Below are 20,966 nucleotides of genomic sequence, written 5' to 3'. Positions count from 1 at the left end.
TTACAGTCTCCAGGAAAAGGACTGAGTTACATCTACCAAACAGCGCTGTTTGCTCAGCAGCAGCATGGGTGAGTTCACAAAGTTCATCCTTAATAAGGATGATAGCTAGGTGAGGATGTAACCTTTGTCTGGATAACCTGAATAATTTCTAATTTGTCTGTCCTAAATAAGAAAATGGCAAGCTAATAATGCTGTCTGCACATTATTTTGTTTTCCTCTAACTGTGATACAAGTTTAACACCGTCACAGGGACAGATAAAGAGCTCAGACGAACCTTTTGGCTCAGTGGAAAAAAGAACCTCGTCAAGCACTAAAAGGAAAAACGTCCTAGACTGTAATATGCGGGAGTTCTGTGTGCATGACTTGTGTTCCTATTTCTCTTCTCCAGTAAACAAACTAATAATTATTCTGCAGCCACAAGCCCCTTGTGGTCTGTGCAAAAGAAAACAAAACAAAACAAAAAACCCCACTGCATCACATTGCTCTGCAGCCAGTATTCCAGCTACAGGAAGAGCTGGGGGTTAGCAGGTTGGAGCAACCATCATTCCCACGTGGGAGCAGTCCTGTGCAGGGCTCGTGGAGGAGAAAAGGCCTGAACTTGCCCTGCAGTTTGGGGGACCACATTTCTGACTATGGAAAAGTCACCAAAGTAAGCCTTAGAGAAAGATCATTCATTCTAAAAGACAACATAAATCTGGATAGAAGCACCTTTTGCTGTTTCAGCAGAGGTTTTGTTTTTTTATTTTTATTATACATTAATAAATTTTATTATATTTTCTTTTACATTATATTTATTTTATTATATATCAATATTATATTATAAATATATATTTTCCAAACTCTTCAGAGTTTCTATCCGAGATATGGACCTTGTAGGAGCGTTTTAATGGTGACAGCAACAGCCTTGCTTTTCTTGATTCCTTCTTCTGAACTTTAGAGTTAGCCCATGAAGGCTCAGCGACTAATGAACCACTTCCAGCAGAAGAAGCATTTCAGACTGAAGACTGACCCTGAACTGGGAACATTTCAATACAAAATACAAAAATGTTGGAGATGTTAAATCCTCCAGGGACGAGACTCAGGTTAAGACTACAATTTTCACTGGTGGGCTGATTTCGGATTTACTTTGAATGGAGTTTCACTTATGTTGAAAGACCAAAATATTCCTGGAATGAGGGAGTTTGAAACAGGAATCAAATTCTATGAAGACAAGGCCAGACCTTCTTTGCAGGTATCTGAGGAGGAATACTCTTCATTGCCTCAAGACTGTATCTTCACAGCATCCCCTTTTTTTCAGCTCCAGAAGAAGAGAGAAGTCAACTCCAATATTGAAGAGGACACCACATTAACGAGACACTCACTTAGCTCTCCTTTCTGTCCAACTTTTACAATTCCTATAGCTCTTTGATTACCTGGTCATCACCACCACTGGTTTTGTCATTCATCCAAGCTCTCCCTTGCATGCAGCCAACAGCCTGGGCATCTTTCTTCTAAATCACCATGCTTTTCACTGGATGATTAGGAAAACAAAACAGGGCTGGCTGATGCTGCTATGCTCTCAAATTCTGATTTCAAGGTGATTTGTGCTCCCTTCCTCCTTGGTTTGTGAGAACAGGAGGGGAAGAAAAAAGCTCCCTTCTTTTGTGTGCTTGGAGCCAAATAAGGAATTAACTTGCCTAGCACAGTATCTGCTCCGAAGTGTACGGTATGTCAGGGGGACAATCAATTTCATGGTTTTATAAAGCTGATTGAAACATGATTACACAGCAAGCCATGGGCTCTTTTTTCTAAGACTCACCAACCGCCCGTGCTTCTTCGGAACAATTACTGCTGCAGGTGACTTTGGATTGCAGCTGGGATGGACATTAGTCTCAATCTTATCAGGAAGTTTCAGACATTTGGGGTACAAGACTAAAGTTAATTGCACCGACTGTTACACAAAAGGAATAATATGAAGAAAGTTATCTTCTAATGAACAGGAAAGAGTTAGTGAACAGGTTAGTGAACAATCCTTCTCCAGTGTTGGATTTCAGAACTAAAGAATGTATTTTACGACCAGATGATTGGGCACATTTTCCATCTTAAAATTCAGTTTAAGCCAGGCAATTATTGCTACTTACATCCCTCCCCAGCCCACTAAATTTCATCCAGGAAATGGAAGGAAGCAAAGGCCTTTCATTTTTCCATTCGTGTACTACTTCTTCTGGGAGAAGGTTAAGGGAGCGCTAAACAGCATTTTTGCAAGTTATATTTAAGGCTGGCAACATGTGAAAGACTAAGAGCCCTGAAGAATAAAGTCCTTTAATTTAGTCACAGCACAAGCACAGCATGGTTGGTAACAGTATAAAAAGCCATAGTGCAGCTCTAGGAAAGAATATGGAAGTTAACCTAGGGAGACCCCATGAATAAATGAGGCCCATTTGCTCCCTAGCCTATTTACTGAGAGTCACACAAACGCGGAGTCAATTAAACCTGAATACAGACACAGACAACACGTATACAAGACAGGATATAACATGGTCCTATACCCAGCCTTTCCCTTGACCAGGAACTGGGTGAGCAGGGCTGAGAAGTCTCATCTACTCTCCTTCTTGCTCAGATTCCTTCTTCCTGTTCATATTTCCTTGGGACCTTATTGCTTTTTGTTTTCTACAAATAAAACCAAGTTTAATGTCTATGAGAAAGGGAGGAAGAATGGAGTAGGTAACAAAGCAACTGGGAGCGCCTCAGTAATGTATTCAGGCCATTAAGGATTTCATTAGGTTTACTAAAAGGTCATTAATGATAAAATATCTTCTTTTATTTTACCTACTTTCTAAACATTATAGTCTATTCTGCCATTCAAACTTGCACCCCACTGACATTAATTAGCATGCTATATATTAAGGAGAGTTTTTAATGAGCTGTTATTTCATATGATTTTATTGGAGAGCCTCATTGTTCAGTTTAATGGCAGAAAATGACAACTATAGAAATTGCTTTGATAGGACTGCAGCATTGAGGCGGTTATTCAATCTCCATACTTGTTCCTCAGTTAGTTCTTGATGCTGAAAGCATTCCTTAATATATCTCATTGCTGGTTTGCCATGCTACACTGGGCGTAGTGAAAGCTGCAGGCAATGAACAAAAACCCAAACCAACACAATGGAGTACTAACAACATCACTTACAGCTGCTCCGTTTGCTATGCACCATAAAGTAACAGAAGCAAGACCCACGTACGTATAAAATGTTTTTGCACATTTATAGATAACATATCAGTCCTAGCTATTATTGTAGCTGATAACTGTAAGACCACATATTTTTAGTCACTTAAATCTTAAACTATCCATTTGTGCTTATTTTCCAAGGCAAGTCTCTGCCTCACCCTAAGTCGCTTTTCACATTGCAGCCAAAAGCAGTTGAATTAGAAACAAAAGGAAGAGTAAGTCGTTCTCCCTGTGCTAAAACCTAGCAGCTGCCAACATCCTTCTGAAAGCTGTCCCACCCTTGCTGTCAGCAATACCAGCTGGACAGCAGGGAGAACAGAAATCAGGAAAAATCAGTAACAAACAGGGAGGGCAAAACAAGAAGGCAAAAGGGGAGCCCAAGGGACTCAAAGTGACAGGGGTTGGTAATGAGAGTAGAGCACGGGAAACTAAACCCAAACCCATCCTGTGCCCTGGATGACAGGATCATAGTTAAAGACCGGGTCTAATACACACGCACAAAGGACAGCAATCAGATTAATTTCCCAAAAGGAACCATAATACTGGCATTTTCTCCTTTTGAAGGCGATGAGAAGCTCACCTTGACTGGCTTTTCCTCTTTTACACAGTTCCTCAGTTGCACCAATTAACAGGATAAAGCCACCACATCTGAATTTTTCAATCCTATCTATTTGCTAAATTAAGCAATACTTAAGATGAAAGGGAAATAATCATCTAGGAAGGAAGTACAAACACGTATCTGTAGTTTGCTCTCAACTTAGTTAACTACCACATTTTTTTAAGCAAGATACTGTAAGATCTGAATATGGCATTGTTAAAGAGCTGTATCGATATTACCATAACTGCACAGGTACACTGGCACTTCAAAAGATTGGACGGAAGAAATGGGATTAAGAATCAACTGTTTTCCTGGATGAGCAATGAAGGGCATGTCTGAAAGAAGAATGAAGAATAGACCAAAACTGTGGGTTTTTTCTAGAAAAGAAAATAAAGCATTGGAAGGCAGAAAGACAAGATGTTCACATATCTACAAAAAGATTTTTTTAATTTGAACTTCGTTATAAGAAAGAATAGGTTTTGGGTTTTTTTTTTCAGTTCTTATCACTTAGTTTTGCTTAGAAAGAGCCCAACATGCACACTAAAATAATTCAGTTCCTTCCTTTTAAAAAAAAAAAAAAAAAAAGCTTTGTTGTAGCCAAATATCTTTACTCATTTGCATTGGATTTATATAGCTGCAAGTCTATTGGCTTCAAAAGAACAATAAAAACATAATCAAAGAATTTGTTGTGCTCAAGGGACTGTATTATGCTTTTATTTCTGGAAAGCTTGATCAAGCAATTTTTTTAAACAGTTGATTCATACGATTTATAACACAAGTATACTATTTACCTGGAGGTTGTCATACATTTAAAAAACCCCAGACACCTGAGTTTCTCAAAAAACCCTCTCATTTTCTCATCAAGATGTTACTGGAAACCATAGGATTTAAAAGAGCACCAGTAACAAATGCTTCCGAGTTAAGTATATCTTGCAAGTAACAGTGCGTGAGTAGCGCACAATTAAGAATCCTATATAATTTGAAGAAGTTTGTTCAAAAGCTCTTTAAGGGGTTTATTCAGTGAAGTATCCCTAATTAGGAAATCATTTAAACATTTCCTAAGTTTAAGGCTGTGTTAAACTAATTGGGTCAGGATGGAGAGAAACAACAGCAACAAAGATATAGCAGGCTCTTTTCAACAGGGTTTAGCACCTGAGTAAACAGCCAGACAGCCTGCATCTGGTGCACCCTCCCTGCCGCTGCCCTCCCGAGACAGCAGGAGCACGACCAGCCAGCGGAGTCATTGCCCTAGGAAGTACCAGACAGACAGAGCAGAGCCTAATTCCTATTATCCCCCACATCAGCTTTAAATCAACACAGCTCCAACCGACTTCAGTTCTGCCACGGCATTTTATGTTTCCAGACGCGGCAGGGGGAGGAAAGCCATCCTGTTGCACCAGAACAGCAGCTGCATATATTGGCTTCTGTATTATTGTGCACAGGTAAATTAAGTTTTCCTTGCAGCATCAGATAAGCCACCTTAAATGCCCTGTGTATGGCGGAGGGGTCACTCAAGCACGTACTAGAACTGTAGGGCTGACAGGGAGCTTATAAGCCATATTACCTTATTAAACAGCATGGAAAAAGGGCTCTCTGTGGGATTCTGCTGGCTGAAAGAACAGATACTTCTTGTGTCCTTGTGCTCCTCAAATTTCACCAGAAAGCTGTCTCACTAAGCCCTGCCTTGTCCCAGAAACGGAACAACAGGGTCTATGGCTGACATGGCATCCCAACCTGCTAAGGCAAGCAATGCTCAGATTTATCGCCCTTCTCAATTGCCAAAAAAAAAAGGTAATAAATCAGTGCAATCAGCACCATTCATTTTCCAAATTCTGGCCTGAATCCTGACTAAGTGGGGCCCAGAACATTGGCAGCGTCTAACCAACCTGTCCACCAAGTGCTCAGTAAATACTACAGTCAGCAAGCATATAATAGAACAATTTCTCTGCAGCCAGCCCAGCCCAGCCCTCTTCCAGTGCAATTCTGCACAAAAAGCCGTTAACTACAGAACTAATTTAGCTGGGTATATATGCACAGCTTTCCTTCCATGTAATTGAGAGGATGACGCAGCCTACTAAGGAGCTGACAAAGTTTCAAACTTAAACAGATTATACATGGCCGTACAGTTTCATTGCTAGTTTAGATTATTAAAGAATTCTAATTCAACATAGTAGAGATGCAGTAACATTTATTCTTTGTGTAATTGACTTTCATGGACTCTGGACAAACAATATACTGCAGTACAAGACACCATATAAATCTGGTGTCAAAGGAAAACAACATTAGTGCTGCAGATGAACAGAGAGTAATATCCAATTGCATGAAGACTGCATTGTCAAATGCCCCTACAGAAGAGGGATAAAGCTAGGACCAAATATACAATCCTTAATTGATCATTTCCTGGGTTTTGAGCACTTAACAGTGTATCCTTAATGTTCTCTTAATGTTCAGCTAAATGCAGCAGCCAGCTGTGTGTAGCATGGACTTCCTTCAGTGCACGCTTAGTGAGCTTAAGTGAGAAAGCTTCATCCCAGGAGTATCGTGCATCCACAGAATGCAATTGAGAAGCTGTATCATGATTGATTTTTCATGGGAACATTCAAAGCCACTTCTCACTGAAGGCAATTACCAAGAATTGTCATCTTTCTACTGTTTCGACTGTAGAGCTTTATATAAATTGGTTGCAAGATTTTGTGGTTGTTGCTTTCCTTCTTGTGGGAGCCATTTTTCACTGTTCTTGACCAAAAAAAGCCTTTAAATAAGCAAACAAACGACGGAGCCAAGTTGAGTTTCCAACCCTTTCAGCTTTTCCAGGAAACCTTTTTTTGCTACACCTTTTAGCAGGGAAAATTTTATCCTAAAAATGTCAGGTTTCATGAATAGCTTAAAAAAAGGCTATGAATAGAAATGCATACATATCCATGCAGTGCATAGCTATCACACCAGATAATCATGCTTTGTGTTATAATAGGTATACATTTTCAGTGGTCAAAGGTGGAAGAAATTTGTTTCCACCCTATAGTAAATGCAGGCAGTGCATCCCACAAATATTGACCTTATGCATGACCCTCTAAGAGGCAGTTTCCATGTAACGATCTCTCCTGCAGAGAAAAAGTGAACGAAGTGATTGGGAAGAAATGGCATATTGGAAACTGGAGAGATGATGAAGGACAGACTGCAATTTTACATGGCAACTAAGAGGATCTGTAACCTCTGAAGTGCAATTTAAACTCAAATCCACTGGGATTAGAGGAACTAGACTCCAAGGATCCCATTAAAAACCTGAAATTGTGTATGAAAGGCCCTCATATTATTATTCTTGGCATCTAAATAGAGATTTACAGCATTGCAGAAACAGTGACTGAGAAAACTAGCTAGTTAGAAGTTGCAAATGCATCCTTATTTTTCCCAAGACCCATGCGCAACCCACATGGGACTTAATAATCGTAAAGACGAGAACATAAGTGATTACAAGACTACACCTTACAATGTTTAAAAAGACAGCTTGCTGTTTAAACATTGCCTTTAGGCATGGCTCATTGAAAGGACTTCAACAGTCTGACAGTCATTTTTCCAGCCAAGGAGCTGAATATACCGTAGCCACCCTTTAAATGCTTCTAGGATTATAATACCTTATAACAGTGCCTTCCCCCAAGTAACGTGACAAATATTTTAGACAGGAATGCTAAATGGTTTTGTTTTTTTTTCTTCTTCCTCTTTAAGGGCAAAATATTCTAAAAACTGACAATCCTGAGAAATAGATTACACACGAAAAATGTATCTACAAAGGCGAAAGCCAGCATCACTTACTGAGTGCACCCATAAGCTTCCAGCTGCCCAAATGAACAGTAAAGTGCAGATATAAATAAATTTTGTTTGTTTACATTTTCAAGATTAAATGCAAGTTTGGACAAAATATCTGGGTCCACCCATGTATCTGAAGCACTTCAATTTGGGTTATGGAACAAACACTTCACACAGCCTCATGTCATCTAAAAGCAGGAGAATTTAAGTGCCAAAGCTGGTCCATGACCTTAAACTAGATTGCTTGTTCCTGCAGTCCAATGACAGCATAGGTCCTTCTGCTGTTTGACAGTGGTTTGACTTTACACACACTTAGGATTAAAAAAAAAATCTTTGTTGCATGTCTTTGTACACAAAGGCCTTGAAGCTGAACTCCCACATGGTATAAGCATAATAAGCACCATTTGATTATTAGGGATTTTAAAGCATAGCAGCTTTTCAGGACTGGTAAGAAAAAAAAAGCAACAAGTTGTGGTGCTTTCAGTCTGCCAGGAGACTGAAGGGAGGACAGGACTTATTACAATATTATTAGCTTCTGCCACTCAGCTCGCTATGAGAGACAGCTGTAATAACGCCTCTTTCATGAATGTCATGCAAAAACATCTCTGTAGAGCATTCTACCCAAACCAATGTACCAGCAAAATCCATTATCGCTGTTTAGCTGTGTTTCTGAACACAGATTGATCTACTTGTCTCATGTAAGTACCTACACACCTTGAAGCTACCTGGGGACTTGACTATAGCTAGAGCTCTTAAGCTTTATCTCCGTTGCAGGGCTTACTTGCAACAGCAGCCTGTGCATCTCCCTACTGGCTTACTTGACTGGACAGATCAACTGACACCTACTAACTCGGCATACGCTCGTATTACTAACTGCTTTGCTGCGCTCCCCTAACATCCCCAGAATGAACTCTACCATCACTTGCTTTCTACACGGCTCATATCCTAATCTTTTCAGCATACTTATTAACTGACTTGCAATTCCCGGAGCTTTCCAAGTTGCCTTGAACAAGAGGTTTCTGCTCCCTAGAAACAGACTGCAATTACATACCGATTTGGGGATCTAGAAGGTTCCTTTGTTCAAAAATCCAGCTGTGGCTGTACCCAGTGAAACAATTAATTCTCCAACTAAACGCAGGGGGTTCTTAAACCAGCTTTAAATGCAAGGCTATTGCTGCCTTTATTAAAAGACTACAATAGCATTTTGAAGGATAAATATCAATCAGAAGAGACTTCCATAAGTCAAAAAGGTTCATTAAGGTCCTTCCATTTTGTTTAGGCTCTTTAGAAGTATTCAGTCATTACAAAATTAGTGATTCTGGCTGCCAAATGACTTGCTGATGGTTGCGCTGCTGAATTTCAGCTCAGTTGGCATGTAAGCAGTGCACGTGCGAACTGCAACGGCAATTTGTGCGATATGGAAGTCTGCCTGGCAGGGAACTGCACGAATGATTAGGGATCTGAGAAGAAAACCTGTCCCAAGGAAAAGCAAGTGGGACGTAAGTAGAATAGACAGTGTGTTTATTTGGAAGCATTTTAGAAGCTTACAAACAAATTTTTTAACAGAACTAGAGAGAAAATACAGTCTCGAGATACAATGAATCAGATCTTGAAGGTGATGGCAAGGAGGGAACTATTACTTAGGAGGAGGAAGAGGGGTTTTTATTTGGTTTTATTAGAAGGGTTTGTGCCCAAGGCAGTTTGGGAGACCGTCACTTGCACGATACCTACATGTGAATCTAGCCAGGTACTTCCAGGTGTAATGCAGAACTTGACAGCACTAGCTCAAACTCATAAAGTGATATTTCTTGATCTGTACTTTGCAGGGAATTTTTTTTAATAAATGTTGGTACGTTCTTGGGTTTGTTTCTCCCTAATGACAGCAACACAAGTGCAGCGTTCCTAGATAGCTGTAAATTTGCCAGCACATCACTGAGCTGCCCGGCTCCTCCTGGTGACAAGCTGGGCTTCAGGAACTGTGCTCCCTACAGAGACCTCATTAGAGTAGCGCTGCACAAGTTCATAGTTTGACCTTTTCTCTTCTGTTGTCGTTAGAGCCTTCTGCTTCTACCTGGATCGGTACTGTAGGCCACGGGAAAGAACTGAAAACCTATCAGAGACTAATCACTAGCTTTTTTTTTCCCTCTTTAACCAATAGGTCTGCTGAACTCTATTAAAGCACTGTAAGGCCATGATGATACTGAAATATGGCTGAACCCTGTCTGAAATAACTCTTTGGTGGTCATTACTACTGAGGAATTACTTTGGTGCTAGACACATGGCGTGAAATCTTGAAATAATATTAGTAGAGACAAAGGTGTAGATAGCCTACTATCTATAGTAGGCTAGGGATTAAGCAAGCAATACAAAAGATGCAACTACGTGGACAAATTGGATGTTTCTCAGTATTTTTAGGAAGATTAAACTTCAATTGCACGTAGCAGGATGAGATGTTTCTGTGCACGTACCTGTACTCTATTTACGGCGCAATTTAAAAACCAGGATCTCCCGTTACTTGCGCTCATATTTGCTTGAGATACAGATTTCAACAGCCTGACAACTACCCTGAGCATGCTCTGGCCATCTCTCCAGGTTATGGTTAACTGCTCACCTGCATTTTTATCTCCAGCTAATGAACTTGTCGCAGGGTGCCATGGAGAATGGGAATGTTCTGTATGAATTTTCACATGTAAGAAGGGAGAGGAAAGGAAAACATTTCCATTCATGACAACCTTCAGGCACTCTGGTTCTGCTGGTGTTTTTAACACTGGGATTTTCATCCTTTTGGAGATGGGGAGGAGGAAAAGGAGGAAGAGTTTGAAATTCACCTTGACTTCTCTTTGGCTTCAGCTGCCAAATATGCATAGAGTCATTATCAGAAAAGAAAAATTTGTTTGTGCCTCCACTGAGACTCAAGCAATGATATGACTTGAGGGGAAAAGGCACTGCCATGATGTATCACTACCCTGGAGGCATTAAAGTATCTCTATGCAGCTGCTCAGGCAGAAAAGCTACTCGGATTGCTGAAGTCCTTTCAATGAGCTGAGCCCAAGGCAATATTTCAGTAGGGAACTCCCTCTTTAAAAATTAAAAGGAGTTATTTTTCCATCATTTGACTTGGATTATTTTAAATGTGTTCCATTATAGGTCACCTGTGTTGCTAAAAAAATAATGAATTTGCAACTGATTCTATTCAGATCAATTCCTTAAAAATAGACAGCTTTATTGCATAGTTCCTTACAGAGGCACAGGATAGCCTGTAGTACACCTTCAAAAACCATGAAATTGCAAGGGTTAGTGCTATTCTAGTACAGACAGGTGGTATGAACCTGCCAAGATTTCCACAAGTGTCTCAACAGCGACCAACAGAAAATGACCCCTTGACTTAAGCAGTCAAGGATTATTGCCTGGCTGAAATGACACAAAATTAGCAAGAGGAACTTCATTTATTTAGTCTTGCCGTATCAAATTCAGCCTACCCTTTGTGAGCCAGCTGGAGAGATGACCAAAAAATGCAGTTACATTCAAGCCCAGGAGAAAGTTGCTGTCTCTTGCTCATGCTGTAGTGTAAGAGCTCCCCGGTGTTAAACCTGCTTGATTTTTTCCATTTGACCATCAGTATGTTAGAGACAGCTAGTGTTAGCAAGGAGATGTAGGAGTGCCATGTTGTAAGACATGCTGTTCCAAACTGAGAAGCTGGACGGGAAGAGGAAAGGAGCAGAACCTCACTGACAATGGCAGAGTTGCTTCTTGCACCCATTCCTTTTCCAAAATAAATTTGTACATTCTCCCAACATAAAAGGGAAAGTAAAAAAGTGGTTCTTCCCCTCTGTATCAGAAAACGCTGCACAAGCCCACAGTGAGGATTTTCACATCACCATAAAAGCAAAATTTTTTTTCACTTTTTCTAATCTTACCGTGGTAAATGCTGAACCTATAAACTGAAACACGCTCAGCGAACGCTGGTGCACCGCTTTCCGCTATTTAATAAAAGTGCCTTTACCTTCTCTTGTAGGACTGTCTTCCACTTCACACAATCCTCTAAAGCAGTCCTCCTTTTACATTCCTTTGGGTGTAGGTGACATTATGGATACAGTCTCACCAGAAGCACATGACAACAGTAACGCTTCCTTACCTTAACAAGAAACATCTCGTCTGATACACTCCAGAATCACATTTAATTTTTTTTTTTTTCATCCAGCACAGGATGGTCAGTGACCATCCTATAACCTGCTGTATATTTTGTTTGATGGTGGGGAAAGTGGTTGGGTTAGATGGATGTATCATTGAAAGGTTTAGTAAGAACTTGGTAAGATAAAACTTAATGGCTATATTCTGCTGAGATTGCCAGGAAGTGTTATGACTATTGGAAAGACAGAGAGGAATTAGTTGCAGTATTTAAGTGTAAAACCTAACGGAAGTTTACCTCAACAAAAAAAGGAAAGAAAACAGACCTTGGAGATACTGCAGAAGAAAAAAAGGGCAGGAATTGAACACCCAAGACATGGGGGAATGTATGGCTCTCATTTTGCCACCAATATTGGTAAAGAAATCTTTTCTCTTTCTTGAACTGGAAAACTTTTTCAGTGACAGCAGCAGACTATCTTGAAGATTCTTGTCGATTTTAATCAGGCTTCTTTTAGCACCTGCTGAAATCTCTCAGAGCTCAGGATTGGCTTAAACACATACAAAAAGGGCCCTGTGGCATGTATTCCTTGACAACAATCTGTTCTCCTCACCTCATAGAGTGTAATGATGCCATTTGTCTCATTTGGAGGCTTCCACTGAACATAGATCTTCTCTTCAAAAGGTCCTCCCTGGATGGATTCCAAGGGAATGGGTCCAGGAACTACAGGGGGGGGGAAAAAAAAAAAAAATCCAAAAAACTGTGTTAGAAGCTACCACCAGCTCCAGCTGCACACACATCAGAAGACACCAAGAGACCACCAGACAGGAATTTCAGAGCTGAAAATAAAAAAAAATAAAAATAATAATTAAAAAACCCACCTCAAGGCACTACCATTACCAAGGTACTATCAGTATGAAAGGCCTATTCTCAACCTTTGGTTCACATAAGAATACCCTAATCTAACCACTAAATGATAAATAAAATCAGAATCCATAAAAATATGAAGCTAATTTCAGTACGTCCTTATTCCAGTACAGTATAGCAGCAGCAGGGAATTTAATTTGTCCTTCTCCATCCAACACAACAGCAAAGCTCTATCCACCTAAACAGCCAGATTGCACCTTGGCATAAAGATGCTACTGGACTGCACACCTTTATCAATATGAAAGATTGATTTCCTTAGTAAAGTAACAATGCAAGATTTATATTTCATTATAGCTACAAGGCCAGCTAAAAAATCCACCTACTCAAGCAAAATTTTAATGCTGTGGAAGATAACTAACTAAATGCACTCCCAAGCCTGCCTGATAAAAACCCTGTTCATTCTTCTGAAAGGTCTGCCATCCTCTTATGTTCCCCCATATGATATACTGGACTGCTAGAGCCACTTTCAGCTGAGGGAAACTCAGGACAGCAACTCCTTACAGCTCTGGCAGAGGACGAACACTTCTTTTGTAACACATTAGACAGAACGGAGGCTTGTAGTCTTAAGAGTCCTTGGTCTGAAATAGCTCACATAGGATAGTAACACTTTAAAGCTTTCCATCAGTACTTCCAGAAAACAGTTCTTTTGTATCAAGAACGGAAGACTTAGCACCAAATGAATTTAGCTTCCGAGACATATATAAAATGCTACGTCCAGAATACCAGCATTAAGAAAAGCTACACTCTGGAAAGTAAGACATTATACTACTTTTTGGGACAGTGATGTGAAGGCACAAGAAAAATCAACAAATGCCAGGATTACATTTGCTCATATGATAAAGGAAGCTGCTCTGTGGGTCCTGGGTAGTTCAAAACATGCCTTCTATAGAATTAAACCTACTGCTGTTCAGTAACTGCTCAGACTGGCGTTTGTCATTTATTTCCAAGCACTTCAGGGAGCCCTGCCCTTTCAAGAACATGGCTGTGAAATGGAAATTATTTACAGAAACAAATTTTACTTGCATAACACACACACACACTGTCCAGAGAAGCCATTTATAAGTCACATGGGACAGAGGGTTATATTGTTATTTACAACTTGAAAATATTCATCTTCCCCCCCAAAAACAAGCAAGCAAGCAAGCAAGCAAACCCAACATAACTTACCGTCTTCCTCAGTCTGCACAACCAACTCCTCACTTTCCATTTTGCCCTCCGGATTAGAAAGGGCTAACCTCAGCCTGATAGTCATGAAGGGCCGAAGACCTCGCAAGGTGTAGTGGGAAGAAGTTTGGATGAGTTCCTCTGCCTCGAATTTTTGCTGGTTAAATACATACTGGTACTGGACTGTGAGATTGTAGCTGTGGCAGCGGGTCACCACATAACCAAAGGGCTCCCACTGCAACGTCAGCTGCCGGGAGCGAATATCAACAACTTCTACGTTTTGCGGTCCATGGACAGGATCTGTGAAGCAAGCAAAGAAAAAAAAAAATTAAATAGTTTGACATTAAAAGAAGTCAGTCATCCGTTAATATGCTTCCTTCCATATTGCCAGAGTATCTAAGTACTTCACAGTTCTGAATGTTCTTGTCTTTACAATGTAAAAGTGATAGGGAAATTAATGCCAGCTCCACAAATGTATTCTAGCTCCTGAGTTTTCACTGAAAATCCCCTGTCATAGGGCCCTCAACAGTGGTCACACTCCTGATTCCTGTGAAACCTCACTGAATCCAACAATGGCGGCATGATTCCCATCAGTTAAGTAGTGTGAAAGTTACACTTTCTTCATTCTTACTCAAAAAAAAAAAAAAAAAAAAAAGTAGTTGTTGTTGATGGTCTACTTGAAGTGCCCAAATACCTTGGTGAGTCCTGCCTCAAGTGATGCAAATACATAGGAAATGGATGCCAGAGTAGGAATGAACTCAAGTCTCTCAGCTTTCAATTTAGCTACGTAGCCCCTACAGCCTCCTGCCGACCCTAAACCCATTCTGCTCAGAGACTAAAGCGCAGGAGTGTAAGAATCAAGATTAAGAGCCTGACTGTTAGACTTCCAACATCCCAGTGCTACTGCCCCCTCAATTTTTTAAACTCTTGAATGTTTTGGCAATGGTGCATACGAGCAGATCATGGCACTCCTTGAGTAAGTTTTCCGAGTCATCTCAACCTCATGCCAATAAAACTTTTATTTCAGATCATATCAACGCCTTGGCCCCACCAAAGTCTCACTGCTCTTTATTAGTCTTTCTACAGTATCTGACTGAGGTACAGTTTGAATATTCATGTGTAGGAATCATTGTCACCTGCTGTTCCTTAATTTATTTTTAACAGCATAACTCAAACGCTCTGACTACAGACTCTGCCCTTTATATAAAACATAAATGCATGCACCGCTAGACATGCAGATATAAAGAATGAAGGATGAGTGAGTAAAATCAGTGTTTGAGATGTCAGATGGTAATAATACTACACATGTCACAGTTTGTTTATCTGACATTTCTTCAACTTGTATAGCTCGTTTGCTTTTTTCTCAATATATATCTAAGCAAGGTAATTAGAAAATACATAATTTCACACAGAGTTTCTTGATTTATAGCACAATTTAGTGTTTCGCCCACTTCTCACGTTCCCTCACGATTTCAATCTATGAAAGGAACAGAACATTTTCATGGAAACAAAAAAAGTCACAGGCACTCCCAAATACTAGTTACACTTCTTCGAAAGATCATTAAAGTGGAGAAAAAGCCTTCTAGTAATTCTTGAAAGTAAAGCATGCACCAGCCACACTGACTTCAATCTACTAATGCATAAGCAGAAAATACACTATAACAACCAGCATATTCCATATTACTTCTAAAAAAACCCTAGTGACTGGCAATGGGAAAATAGCTACTTCTGAAATAAACACTATTCTGAATCTTTATATAGATACACACACATGCAGACGCTTTTGAAATATGATGGATATTAAAGGACCGGGGTCTAAAGCTAGGAACTGGTTTAGGATTCCACGTAAGTCGTGTCATTCCCATAGCATCCAGAAAACACCTCTTAAATGAGATTCTTTAGTACTGTGTGTGTCAAAAAACCCGATAATTTAGAAATTAGAAAGTTTGTATGTATAAATATACACATATATGCTTAGCATTAGGTGATAATCATTCCTTTGCTATAAACCCATGAAAAGAACATTTCTGTAGATGAATTGTATAGATAAATAAGGTGAACAAAAGAATGGTTCTGTGAAATCTTTCAGCCTCTGAAACTAAAAGGTAAGCACAAACCTCGCTCCAAGATGCATCGAAAGGAAAGAAAACCAAAAGCAGATGCAGACGCTTGTCCTTCTGAACTCTCCACTACACCAAGTAATCAACTCCAGATCCCAACCCAGAATGCGGCTGAGACATGGCAAAAACATTCCATGCCAAGACAACGATGCAGCTGAAGATGGCAATTAACCTCCGTGTTAATGCTATACTGTTTTTTTTAAATTACAGTTATTTTCTTTAAGTCAGTCATGTTATGGAATGAATGGGTAATTAGAGGGTGTTTGGTTTATTGATGTTAGATGTGCTGACTTTATCAGTGGGTCCAAAACCTGGACTATGGAAGATTACCTGCATTTTTTAGCTTGCTTGCTCATCTTGTTCACATTTGCCCTCTCCTTTCTTACCCAAAACTGTAAGTCTTGGAAGCTGCCTTTCATCAACCAGTTTCTAATTCTACTCAAAAAATTTACTGTAAATGCTCCAAGATACATCCTGAGGCCTTTCTTTAGTTTTTCAACACAATCTTTTCTATAGAGTAACTGGCCTATTAACTGCAGATGACTTTGAATTACAAAGTGAGAAACTAAAATACAGATTCCAAACACAGGCCAGACCCCACTGCACAGTGACAGAACGTACCACATTCTCCCAAGGCTAATAATCCTAAAAATGTGAGGTTTTCCGGTGCAAAAATGAGATCATGATGCTGTAGTTCACAGTGAAAGCAGGGAGGGGATGCAGGTTTCAGAAATACCCGTAGCCTGAGGAGTCTCTGACAGCAGGTGCAGAGACTTGACATCTAATGGCCTTCTAGATTTTTGAGCAAAGGGGGAATAAATAAGTAAAAACTATCTAGGCTCAGAGAGGAAGAAACCAAACTGGAATTAAATCAACAAATAGAAGCTGGACTTGGAAACCTTTATATTCTCTCTGGCTCCCTTCTCTTGGTTTCAGTCTCCCTTTTCTGAACACTGAGACTATGTAATTTTGAAAATGTTTTCCTGTTGCCACACTGATTTCCTCTGCAGCATAAGCCATTGAAACTCGTTTTCAAAGATGAGATTTTGTACTTGCTGTTTTTAAAGGACAGTGGTCCTACTACCTTCTGCATTTAATTCCTTCCACATTTTAGCTTTGTTAAGTATACAGTCTCAAAAGGTCTGTAGTACCTATCCCTGGGAGTCTACTGTCTAACATCACCCATTTTTCATTATGTTGTAACGACTTATTTTCCCCAAAAAGAAACAAGAAAACTAGAAGTGTTTATAATTGATCTACAATCCTCTAGTAGTGGTAAATATTTGAAACCGGACAAGCTGCTCCATTTTTGTATTCTTGGAATTACAGCTTCCAAAGAACGCAAGAAAAAACCTGAAAATTATTAACCTTGCACTTGGCTAGTGTAAGAAAAGCTGCTAACACATATCTCAACTTCAGCTGTACAAAAATACCTACCAAAGCAAGACAGAAACAGACCGGCCCAATTTGAATACTTAAGAGATCATATATAAAAGGACATCAGTGTAACCTTCATAAACCAAAGTAAAATTTTCTAAGTGTCCTGATACCTTGGAAAAACCAAAGGAAATTCTTAAGAGGCAGGAGCAATGAAACAGCTGCCACCGAGCTATTAAAACTAGGCTTGAAGCCATGCAAAGAAAATTGCAGTCTCTGGGATTTCACTGTGCAAATGCTGCATTTTATTTCAGCCTGGTTGAACTATTAATTAAATTTTGAAAGTTCACATCAAAATCAAGGACTGAACAGTATTTTTAATACCACATCTCCCACTGATGCTTCGATACCTGTCATTACTCTAGCAGGCTGCTGCAAACACTCAGCAGGCCAGGAATCTTTCTGAAGCACTTGTGATGTACAAGTGGACCTCATGGAAACAAACTCTCCCAGTGATCCTTCAGCTGTGCTCTCAGTCCTTAGTCCAGGTAAGCAGATATTTTTGACCCAACAGTGACCTGCAATGTTCAGAGACCGCGTTTTCTGCTATCACAGTTTTACAGAAAAGTTGACTTTTATGGCTGGTTTTGCTCTTTCTGTGTTGAGTGTTACAAGATCTCTTTTTGTTCACCTTCTTGCTCAAGGTGAGGTGTAGAAAGGCAAAAGTTGATTTAGATTATTAATAACAACTGTCTCTGCTTTATACCCCTCCATGAAGAGAAGAACAGAGAGGAAAGGAAGCAACAGTGAAGCACTGGGGTTTGAACATGAAGCTCAAGTTGAGCAGTGAAGTTAAATAGAGGCAATCAGCTGTTGCCCCCAGGTTGACGACCTGCTGCAGGAGCCTAATTGCAAGAAATTCTTGCTGTCAGTAAAGACAGAACATTGAGCGGAAGATGTCTGTACTTGTCTGAGGCCCCATGCCCACGTCTCCTGACCCTACGGAGAGCAGGAGGCAGAGTTTCTTAGCAGTGCAGGTGTCCACTGATTACATTCTGTTTCCCAGCAGTAGGTTACAGAGACCAAGAATGCACAAAAGGAAGAAAAATGAGCGTGACAAGTGCAGCAGCTGTGAGTCCCGAACTGATGTCTTCTGATACAGAAAGAGAAGGAAAATAGGTGAGCCTCATTCCTACCTTCCCCTCAACACACCCACACCTGAGTCAACAGCCAGTCACTTCAACCAGAGCAGGCCAGCCAACATCTGGGCACCCCAGTAAGGTCTCCATCCCTTCCTCCTAGGCAGACTGGGAGGAGACAAGGAGAAGACTGGGTGCATTGGTAATTGATAAGACCACCAAAACTTGTGTTCTCCCAAGTACCAACATGGTACGACCTCTCTCTGTAGCCCAGAAAATATTTAAATTCATTTTAATTTGCCATATACAAATTTGGTAGCATCACAGAATGGTTGAGAACTTCATAGAACATTTCATCCCCACAATAAATTGAGACAGCAGCCACTTTTCATGCAACAGCAACAAAACTCCTAACGATGGTGAATCGGCAGTTAGGCTGTTTCCTTCGTGTTTTTCAAAGACATTGTTCTTGTTCTACAGATGGAAAACCAAATAGTAAAGTAATTTGTCTGACATGATTTTACTCCAGGTATTAGATTAGAGCTGAAGCCTTCTCTGTCTCGCCTTTATTCCCTATTCCTCCTCTTCCTCCTTAAATTTCCATGGGATGAAACAAGTCTAGGGAAACATACCTACTATCAAAAAAAGTAGCAAGATAAACAGAGCAAAAGCATTCAAGTGGTTTGCCTTAAATGCACAATTCAAGTGTGTGTGACGGTTCAGGATAAAACAACCAGCTCCACAGTGTGGCTGTTCATCTCTTCAGAGAGATTCTGACAGATGAGCTGTTCTATAAACACCTTCCGCATCAATGTCCTGTACGTGGATATTTCAGAATGACGGACAACTCTGTCCATCCCTGAAGCGCAGCATGTCTTTCTGTGACAGAGTTCCTTTGCTGAGCGTCACAACTCACACAGCTGCTGCCCATCATATTTCAATGCCTTCTGAGCCTGAATGTGGTATAAATGCCTTTTCAGACGTGACAGATAAAAACACTGATTAAACAGAGTTCACTAGCCTTCCAATACTGTGAAAGTGTTTTGGCTTTGCCCTTTTCTGCAGAAAGAACATCTCCCTAATATTTGGATCTCATTTTTATTTTTTTTTAAACCAGTTTGGATATCATCACTGGTCCAAAGACAGTGCAGACAAAGCTGAAAGCAGGCAATTATACAGAAAGGCATGTTCTGAGAGAAGACTAGCAACAGAGAAAAGAGAAAAAAGGAGTGAGACTGATACAATAAAATCACCACAGAACAAACAACCTGTTTGTTGAGATACCTACAATCAACTAAACCCCAAGTCATACACAAAGAAATAGGTGTCATTATGGCTGATGAACTAAAATAGGCTATTTTATGGCAATCTCTGAGCAATGAAGAAGGAGGAGCCCTGCCACACAGATGAATCTATTATAAAAGATAGATAGATAATGGAGTATGTGCTTAGTTAAGCCAGGGACTGAGCTCTCTCTACAGTTAACATGATCATTTTCCTTCCGCTCCCAGCACATTTTCTTCTTTTTTTGATTGATCTGGTTTTGTTTCAGTTGCAAATTTCACTTTGAATTCTGCACTGAAAGAAACCCAGGATTTAAAAAAAAAAAAAAAAAGGGAAAATTTTTGATACATTACAAAACCCATGAAACATCCTCTAATCTCATAGTTCAACCTTGTTAAACAAAAACAACAAAAACAAAAGAAAAATCAACCCAAATGCCTTTAAACTGAGCCCAGATCTATCTGACATTTGAGAAACTCAGCAGACCTTTCAGTTTGTTACAAAACGTGCCTGTCGCTCACAGATTAGAAGTCCACACGTTGGCACGTGCCCAAGGTCGCAGGAAAAGCAAAGCCTGCCGGAAAGCAGGACCACAACCCGCTAGCGCAGACTGCTACCAACGCCTGGCACAGCACTACCTACCTGTGCTTGCTCTAGCTTACATCCAGAGAGGAGCTGCCAAATCGTCACTTGTAAACAATTTGAAGATAATTAAGCACTACTTTTTAAAAAAGGTTTATTAGCATCTGTTTAAATTGATTTTTTTCATTATATTATGAAATGGTAAAATGAAAGCTTTCTTCCTCTTATACCTAAAACTATTGTTCCCTAACAAATTTAAAAATAATAATTTAAAACAACAATAAAGGGTAATTACTGGTTTTATTAAAAACATCTATCATGGATACACACAGCAGTGGTATTCCATGGCTGGGAACAAAATGTACATTATTGAGCATTTGATGATTAAATACAAAAGCATAATTAAATATGCTAATGAAAGTGAGATTACAAAGCAGGTAAACCACTTGTTTTTGTCAAGCAAAAGTAAAACGTGTGTTTTTTACAAATTTAGTTTATTAAGCATAAATAAAATATTTATTTTAACTATTTGTTTTACTATCGCGCATGTGCATTTATTTTTATTACCTCTGCGTACTTCTGCTGTTATCTTCAAATGGAATAAGTGGTAGAGATTAGAATAACATATAAGCTAGTT

General features: G+C 39.8%; 1 protein-coding gene across 1 annotated transcript in view; it reads right to left on the bottom strand.

The window, feature by feature from the left end:
• PTPRT (protein tyrosine phosphatase, receptor type, T) overlaps positions 1 to 20,966 on the bottom strand; it is a 342,215-nt gene that overhangs the window by 143,751 nt on the left and 177,498 nt on the right. The window contains exons 7-8 of the mRNA XM_009318657.1: positions 13,831 to 14,127; positions 12,350 to 12,459 (exon numbers count right to left, since the gene is read on the bottom strand). Of these exons, the coding sequence (XP_009316932.1) occupies positions 12,350 to 12,459; positions 13,831 to 14,127 (407 nt within the window). The remainder of the gene's footprint in view (positions 1 to 12,349; positions 12,460 to 13,830; positions 14,128 to 20,966) is intronic.

Source organism: Pygoscelis adeliae, unplaced genomic scaffold (assembly GCF_000699105.1).
Source record: "Pygoscelis adeliae isolate BGI_AS28 unplaced genomic scaffold, ASM69910v1 Scaffold72, whole genome shotgun sequence".
In the NCBI taxonomy this organism is placed as follows: Eukaryota; Metazoa; Chordata; class Aves; order Sphenisciformes; family Spheniscidae; genus Pygoscelis; species Pygoscelis adeliae.
Note: the sequence above shows the minus strand (reverse complement) of the source record. Positions and strands in the feature narration are given on the sequence as shown.